This window comes from Rhinopithecus bieti, unplaced genomic scaffold (genome assembly GCF_001698545.2).
Source record: "Rhinopithecus bieti isolate Rb0 unplaced genomic scaffold, ASM169854v2 scaffold_788, whole genome shotgun sequence".
In the NCBI taxonomy this organism is placed as follows: domain Eukaryota; kingdom Metazoa; phylum Chordata; class Mammalia; order Primates; family Cercopithecidae; genus Rhinopithecus; species Rhinopithecus bieti.
The window spans coordinates 789,410-798,716 of NW_016803416.1; the positions used below are offsets into that span (position 1 = coordinate 789,410).

At 36.1% G+C, this 9,307-nt stretch overlaps 1 protein-coding gene across 2 annotated transcripts in view; it reads left to right on the forward strand.

Moving 5' to 3' along the window:
• The first annotated feature begins 1,438 nt into the window (after positions 1–1,438).
• The window catches only part of SLC30A8 (solute carrier family 30 member 8), a 52,758-nt gene continuing 44,889 nt past the window's right edge, over positions 1,439–9,307 (forward strand). For both annotated transcript variants that reach the window (XM_017882681.1, XM_017882690.1), the window contains exon 1: positions 1,439–1,737. In XM_017882681.1, the coding sequence (XP_017738170.1) occupies positions 1,667–1,737 (71 nt within the window). In that variant the 5' untranslated portion in view covers positions 1,439–1,666. The remainder of the gene's footprint in view (positions 1,738–9,307) is intronic.

Here is a 9,307-nt window from a genome sequence, read left to right on the forward strand (position 1 = left end):
ATGTGCTAGAAACTATTGACAAATGATTCAAGCTGTGGCGTATGGCAGCTTGAATGTGTCACACAGGTGGATTAGTAATTCTTTTCTGGTTTTTTATTTTTGCCTCCACAGAATGACTGATTACATTGTAAGGTTAAGAGTAAGAATATACGAGAAAAAATACATTGGTTTTTATTCTGCTAACAGTAGACCTAGGATTTCAGTGCCTTCACTTGCAAGGAAAAGGCTCCCCCAGAGCCTCTTAGAGGCTCCCAACTGTGTGAGCAAAGTTAAGGATAAGAGTGGGGTCATATGAGAAGACCTTAGAATTTATGTTATAGATGAGAGTGTTTGAAATCTTAAGATAATAAGAGGTACAGCAATCACACCACAGATGTGATAGGAGACCTAATATTCTCATTCTGAACCAAAGGTGTCTTCTCCTGTCACTGCCTATGACAACTGGCATCGAACCCCATCCTCATTTTAGAGGACAATATTCATTTTATCAGGCCATTGTGAGAGATCTCAGCTTAGCATAATGGGCAACTTCCCATTACACTGGGCCACTGGGTTATTCTGGGACTTAACTACCCTGAGTTTTCTCACTAGAAAGTTAGTGATCACACAAGGAAAAGGCACCAAGTACCTAGTGGTCTGGGGTTTACTCCTCTTCTCCAGTCTACACAATCCCCTCTCTCTGCATCTTTGCATACATTTGTATAGGTTTTGGAACCTTTTGCCCCCAAACAAATGTCTACTGTTTGTCCAAGCTCTTGCCATAAGGCTATAGTTCTTTCTCTTACTTGGGAAGAAAAGTGCTTTGTAATGAAGTAAATGCCGATTCCTAGGAGTTGAAGAGTCCGAGGTCTCCCAGGAGCAACTCAGAGGCTTCATTCCTGAGAGCTGGAACTGGCATGCCTGGTAGGGTGAATCCTTGATCTTTAATAGAGAGTACCCTGGCCAGGGAGAACTAAGCTCACTCTGGTTCTTGTGTTTTGGAGGGCTGTTATTTACGTAGAAGCAGAGCCTGTCCTTCCCTTGCCGGTCAAAAGGATTTCAAAGCTATTCAAGAACTGTTTTCAGATGACTGGTTTCAGAAACTGTTGACCCTTGTCTTCCCTTTCAATAGTGAAATCCCAAAATGGTCCTAGGAGGGACAAGTAAATTCTGACAGCTGCTTAGAGGTCATCTTAGAACTAAATTCCAAAGAAATACTTTTAGGCTGATAAAGAGTCTAGAAAAAGGAGGAGGGAGAGAAAAAGAAAAAATTAGATTAGTGTACAGAATGGTAGCTATTTGCAGCTCACCCAGGTGTGCTCTGAAGGTCAAAACCCTACATCAGCAATTTGTAGCAAACTCTTGAGCTCCTGTACCTCTTAGAAAGCACAATTGAATCAGATATCATGCAAAAGACATACACACTTCATATAATGCTACCTGCAAGTCTCCCTAGAAAAGCAGTTTTTGTAGGTGAAAACAGTGAAACCAGGTAATATTCCAAGGAGGCTGTAATTTTTGCAGACCTACCAATAGCACTGATGTAGGAAGCTCATTATTTTAATTTCTGGAGCCTTTTAATTTTTTCTTTAGAAAGTATATAAATAGTTGGAGTGCTGCTTTGCTTCCAAAACTGGGGGTGAGTTCAACAGCGACAACAGCAGCAGCAGCTCTTATCCTGGCCGTCATGGAGTTTCTTGAAAGAACTTATCTGGTGAATGATAAAGCTGCCAAGATGTACGCTTTCACACTAGAAAGGTAATAGATGTCTGTGTCTGCTTCACAGTTTTCTCTCTTGAATATCATCCAATTAATTCCTATAACTTGTTGCTTCTGAACTGTAAACCTTTACTCTGCTACTTGGGGCACTCTGGAACATTTTATAAGTTGTTGACTGACATGTATTTTATATTCTGAAAAATGCAATACTTTATATAGTTGATTTGATTCCTTAAATATCCTAAGTGCGTAAAGAGCACATTTTATTGATGTGTTTTTCATCTGTAGTGTTTATTCCAAGAAATAGACCTATATAATCTAATGTGTTGACTTTTCCTTTTCTCAATTATTCTCAGTTTTATGATAGATAGTACATTTTATTTAGAAAAAATTAAGACTTCAACTATATGGCATAATTGTAGTTATATTGATCTTAAAATGAGTTGTTGCTTTCATGCTCATAAAATATTATTAATATGCATACCTATAATAAATATAGCTGATTCTAATGTTCTACAAAGTATTCAATTTCTTTTTAATATCACCCACAGTGTCACATGCAATACATTCATTCATTTTTCACTTGGTTAACAATTGTTGATTGAACACACCTGTGCGAAGTGCAGGACTTAGAAAAAAATGTCTAGTCTCAGATCTTTGTCCTCTTGAAACTTAGTCTAATGTGAAATACATATTAGAGCTAGGCAATTACAAAACAGTGTATTTGTGTCATACTGAGGGCATTCAGTAAGAATAACTGGACTTTGGAATCAGAGGAAGCTTTTTCAGAATTAATAGGCTAAGAGCTGAAAAATAAAAAGGAATTAAAGTAGGGTTAGGGATAACCTACATAGAAAATAGGTTTAAGGAAAGGTTTGCAGACTTAGATAATTGCACAGTAAATACACTTTCACATACATAAGATGTGAGCTTGGTTTGTTTGAGGAGTTGAATCCGAATGGGGTTCAAAAAAGAAACACATTCAGTGAATATAAATGAGCTAATGAAAATCTGAAAAGAATTCATGTTAGAAGAAGAATTTAAGAGAATACTTGCCCATTAATAATATGTGTAATGTTCTTGTTTGTTTCACAAAGCCAAATTAATATTCTAAGGAGTAGTGATACTATGTTTGATAGCATCAAATATTTTAGCAACAGCAAAGAGACTTTATAAAAAGGATATTTATAACTTGTCTTAAAACAGAGAATCTAGCAGTCTCACATTGGAATAATTATTTTTCTTAGAAAATAATATTAGATATGATTTATTGAGGTTATTAACATAAAAAACAAAGCCTCGTGGTAAGTCAGGCAGAAGTTTTGGACAAAAAATTGTTAGCCCTACAGATACTATCAATAGAGCATCTCCACATTACTGAAATAACAATATTTCCCTTCTCAGTAAGGTAGACTATTACCATTTTGTTGCACAAATAAGCCAACCACTTATAGTTACAAAGTCTCATTCACCCAATAAATAGGTATGGTTTTCAGGGCACAGTGTTTATAAGAATTGTCAAACTCATTTGTATTTTCTTGTCAAGGGAAATAAATTAAATCTGCAAGAGATTATTTATCTCGATCCCTCATTTTACCATGTAGGAAACTGAATGCCAGATAGAACAAATACCTTTCTTGAGGTCAAAGTAAATGCCTTTCTTGAGGGCAGATGGCTAATTACAATAGAACTGTGCTGTGGACCCAGGCCCCCTGCTTGTTAATTTAGTGTTTGCCTTCTCCCTCTACATCTCCTCTACTCATACGTCCACCATCTGGGCTCCTGAATCCTTAATCTATTTCCTCCTTAGGTCACATGTCCCTGAATTCCCTCACTTACTCACTTTTTCCCTCACCTCTCCCAATCTATCTCATTTATTTTGTTCTGTCTCTATTAGTCATAGACAACTTTGTCCCCTGATATTCCTTCTCTTTTCTCCTTCTACTTCTTTTTCTTTCTACTTATGATCAGTTTTCTATTTAAACTGTTACCAGCTGGTAAGAAACTTAATCTGAAGAAAACTTTATTACCTAATTCCACAAATGGAGTGTTCCATTTATCTATTGCTTTGCAACAAACTACCCCAAGACATAGTGGCTTAAACAACAACTTTTTTTATTATGATTCTGTGGGTCAGGATTTGGGCAGCATTCCATGTGATATTAGCTGGAATGGAAAGCTGCATTCTGCTGGTATCTGGGCTACGCTAGAAGGTTTAAGATGGCTTCACTTACATGACTGAGATATTTGTGTTGGCTTTTTGCCTGGGGTGGGAGGTCTTAATTATTCTTCCCATGGCTTCTCTCTCTGTATGGTGTCTCACTTTATCTGGTTAGCCTGGAATTCCTTATGTGGCAGTCCAGAGTAGCAAGAGAGCAATAGTGGAAGCTGACGATTCTCAGATAGCTTAATCGCAGAACTGGCAGAGTATCATTTTTATCACAATTTATGGGTTGGTTAAAGCAAGTCCCAAGTCTCAGATTCCATGGGTTAGGCAATAGATTCTATCTCTTGATTGCATGTGCATATTGGATGACAGGAATTGCTGGAGGTAATCTTTACAGACATTTTACTACAGGAAGTAGTAATATTGGACCCAGTAGGTGCCATGAACTATGATTTTTACCCTCTCCAGTCTCTCCAAATGTGTTTCATTGATGGGATTCTCTGGGCTTTGGGTTCATTGTAGCAAAAAAAAAAAAAAAAAAAAAAAAAGCTGTGTAAACTTGAACTGCAACAAGAAAATAATCAATGTTTTCTTGATGCTAGGTGGAAGGGATCAAGTTTCTCTTTTCCCCAGCCATATGTTGAAGAAGTGCAGAGGAAGTAAGGGTAGGGACAGATGATAGAGGTAAACTGCTAGAACATTTTCAACAACTATTTAAGTGGTAAAAGTTATAAAAAAGAAATGAAAATCTCTGGAAGTTGTCTTAAGGTCATGCAGAAAATTAAGAATTATTTATTCTAGAAAATCTAAATCTCAGTAAGAAGTGACAGTCTATGGCATTTGAGCCAGGATCTGCTCCATTAACCTCTGCTCTTCCCCAAGCTCAGTATGATGGGAGCTCAACTCTTGAGTGGATGTAGCCAAAAGACAAGGCTCCCTCTCCTCCCAGCTTCCAGTTAAAGATCATAGCTCACCCCTAGAGCAAAAGGCTGTTGGAATCTCTTATTGTCCCAGCCTCAGGTTGCAGAAATTCTCTTCATTGTAGACATGACCAAGAGGACTAAGGTTTCTTTCCTTCACCCAGCCTCCTCACATAGGGTATAATCTCTAGCCCAGGAGCAGCAAGGTCCTGAATATCCCTGCCATGGATCACTCATAGTGTGCAGGACGTATTCCAGGAGGCATAAGCAAAAAAGACTAGGGACTACTATCCGTAATCAGTGCTGTACTTGTGGAGCAAGAATATGGCTCCAGGAGAAGTAGGTCACGGTCTCTTCTGCCAGCTCTGGTGCAGTGGTGTAAAGGTACTACTTATGGGAGAGGCAGGCCGTAAGAATAGAGGGTTATGTATCTTTCCCTTAGAAGACTGATGATACACAAGCTGGAATTTTATTTATGAGAGAGCATGGGGCATTTCAAGCATAGGGACACTGTTGAAAACAATGAAGATTCTTCTGGTGAGCAATTAAGAGTAGGCTTGTTGCTTTATGATAGCAATAGGCTATTGGCAGACCGGCTAGAAGTTAAACAGAGACAGAAAGAAAAAGAGGTAAGAAATGCCCTCCTGGATTTGGGACTAGCCACAAAATTTGGCCTCAAATATTACCCCTATACAGAAGCCTGTTATAGATTGAATGTTTATGTCCACCACAATTATATGTTGAAGCACAAATGCCAGTGTGGCTGTATTTGGAAATGGGGCCTCTCAGGAATAATTAAGGTTAATTGGGGTTATAAGAGTGGGGTCCTGATCTGACAGAAGTAATGTTCTTATAAGAAGAGACTCTAGATAGCTCACTCTCTCTTTCTTTTTGGGTGCATACACTAAGGAAAGACCACGCGAGGAAGTAATGAAAAGGCAGGCATCTATTAGTCAGAAAGAGAATCCTCACCAGTGAATTTGCTAGCGCCTTGATTATGGAATTCTATCCTCTGGAGCAGTGAGAAAATGACATTTGTGTTATTTAAGACACACAGTCTGTGGTATGTTGTTATAGTAGCTGAAGCAGACAAATTTAATTGGATCTGATTGTTGGTCCATTCATACCTCAGAGTATTATTGAAAACCATAGAGCAACAGTTCAGCAAACAATTAAGAAGGCCAAAATCTGGGTGTGATACCAACACAGGCAGAACAATCACTTAACAGCGAGACCATGGAAAGAAAGAAAGTGAACACAACTAAAGTGATTATTATCCTTTGGAAATGGGAGAGGATAAGAATGACTGTGCGTCTACCCAGCCATGCACCCTCTGAGGAATGACAACAGAGGCTGCACATGGAGGGGAAGTCAGACAACACCTGGTTTAAAAAAAGCAGTTAGTAGAAACAGTCCAGGTGTTGTATTTAGAATTTGAATGTTTCAAAACACCTATTATAACTAGGTTAAAAGAATTAAAGAAAATCAAAGAACAAAGAATTAAAGATAGGTATGATTAAAATGTCTCATAAAATTGAGAATATCAATGAAGGGTTAGGAACTATTTTTTAAAAAAGAACCAGATGAAAATTCTGAAGCTGAAAAGTACAATAAGTGAAATTAAAAATTCACTAGAGGGGTTCAACAGTAGAACTGTATTCATAGAAGCTGGCAGAAGAAAGATTCACTGAAATTGAAAATAGATTGGAAGATATTATGCAACATGAAAAACAGTGAGAAAATAGAATGAAGTAAAAAAATCAACAGAGCCTCAGAGAAATGTGGTACATTGTTAAATATATTTACATATGCATAATAAGAGGGCCAGAAGGAGAGAGAAAAGGAGAAGAAAATAGTCAAAGAAATAATGGCCCCAAACTTTTGAAGTTTGTTGAATATTAATCTATACATTCATGATGGTCAATGAACTCTTAAGAATCAAGCAAATAGATTTACACGCTCACACATTATAGTAAAACTACTAAAAGCAAAACACAAATAAAAAACTTTGAAAGCAGCAAGAGAAAAAAAAGATGCATTATGTGTGAGAGCATCCTGATCAGATTAACAACTGACTTCTACCAGAAGCAAAGGAGGATGGCAGTGAGATGACATTTAAAGTGGTAAAAGAGAAAGAAATTCCTATCAACCAATAATCTTATATCCACCTAAACTGTCTTCCTAAAATAAAGGTGAAATAAAGACAAACAAAATCTAAGATAATTTGTTGTTGGATTCACTTTACAAAAATCAGTAAAGAAAGCAATAGTAACAGAAATATTAAAACAAATGACACCAGATATTAAGTTGAACCAATACTAAAAAAAAATAGCACCAATAAGGATAATAATGTGGGTAATTATAAAATACATGATTTGTCATCCTTTTTCCTCTTAACTAATAGTTAAGAGGAAACTGCATAAAATAAAATGTATATAATCTTAGATGAAATGGATAAATTCATAGAAAGACAAAACTGCCACATGAACTTAAGAAGAAATAGAAAATCTGATAAGATACTGAATTATTAATAAATTTCATAAAACCTTATACAAAGAAAGCTCAAGTCCAGATGTCTTCACTTGTGATTTCTACCAAAATTTAAAATAGAATTAATATTAACTCATCACAAATTCTTCCCCAAAATAGAAGAGGCGTAAATACACTTCCCAACTCATTTTATGAGGTCAATATTCTGCTGATAGCAAAAAAGGAGGAAATATCACAAGAAAATAAAACTATAGAACAATATCCCTTATGAATACAGATGCAGTAATCCTTGAAAAAGACTAATGAACTGAATCCAGCAACATATAAAAGTAATTACAAACAATGATGAAATGGGATTTATCCCAGTAACGCAAGCTTAATTTAACATCTGAAATACAATCAAAGTGATAACATATTAATACGATACAGAACAAAGCTCACATGATTATCTCACTAGATGCAGAAAATGAATAGACAAAATTCAACACCCTTTAATTATATAAACACCTGCAAAACTAGAAATAGAATGAAACTTCTTTAAAAGCATCTATGAAAAACCTGCAGCTCACATCATAATTTTTTTTCATTAGGTTTTTTGGGAACAGGTGGTGTTTGGTTACACGGATAGGCTCTTCAGTGGTGATTTCTGAGATTTTGGTGCACCCATCACCTGAGCAGTGTACACTGTACCAAAGTGCGGTCTTTTATAGTAATTATGGTGAAAGCCTGAACATTTTCCCCTAAAATCAGGTACAAGATAAGGATGTCCACTTTCATGAGTTCTACTCAACATGGTACTATATGTTCTAGCCAGAGCAATTGGGAAGACGACAAAATAAAAGACATTCAGATTGGAAAGAAAGAATTAATATTATCACTGTTTTCTTTTCTTTTCTTTTTTTTTGAGATGGAGTTTCACTCTTATTGCCCAGGCTGGAGTGCAATGGCATGATCTCAGCTCACCACAACCTCCGCCTCCTGGGTTCAAGTGATTCTCCTGCCTCAGCCTCCCGAGTAGCTGTTATTACAGGCATGCGCTACCACACTCAGCTAATTTTTGTATTTTTAGTAGAGACAGGGTTTCTTCATGTTGGTCAGGTTGGTCTTGAACTCTTGACCTCAGGGGATCCACCTGCCTCAGCCTCCCAAAGTGCTGGGATTACAGGCATGAGCCACCGTGCCCAGCCTATCACTGTTTTCAAATGACATTATCTTATATGTAGAAAGTCCTAAAAGATCCATTTAAAAATTTTAGAACTAATAAGTTTGGTAAGGTCACAGTAAAAGAGATCAATATACAAACAGTAATTGTATTTTTATACAGTAGCAATAGAAAATCTGAAAATAAAATTAAGAAATCAACTTCACTTACAATAGCATAAAAAATGTATTTTAGAATAAATTTAACAAATGAAGTGCACAGCTTTTACACTAAAATTATAAAAGTGAGTTAGAAATATTAAAGAAAGAATAAAAGATATAAATCAACGAAAGATATACCATGTTTGTGGATTAGAAAATGTAATATTGCTAAGATGACATTATTCCTAAAATTAACATGGAAATTTGATGCAATTACTACTAAAATCCTAACTGTCTTTTTGAAGAAGTTAAGCTAGCCTGATAATTTATATGGAACCAGTAGGGGCCTATGAAAGGCAAAAGAATCTTGATAAAGAATAAATTTGGAGGACTCACATTTCCTGATTTCAGAATTTAATACAAAGCTATAGTAATCACAACAAGAGTATGATATTGGCATAAAGACAGACATATACACCAATGTGATAGAATGTATAGTCCATAAATAAGTTCTTATATGTGTGGTCAATTGTTTTTCACCAAGGATTCCAAGACAATTCAATGGTAAGAAAAAAAAGAATTTTATTTTTTTATTTTTTTTATTTTTTATTTTTTATTATTATACTTTAAGTTCTAGGGTACATGTGCATAACGTGCAGGTTTGTTACATATGTATACTTGTGCCATGTTGGTGTGCTGCACCCATCAACTCATCAGCACCCATCAATTC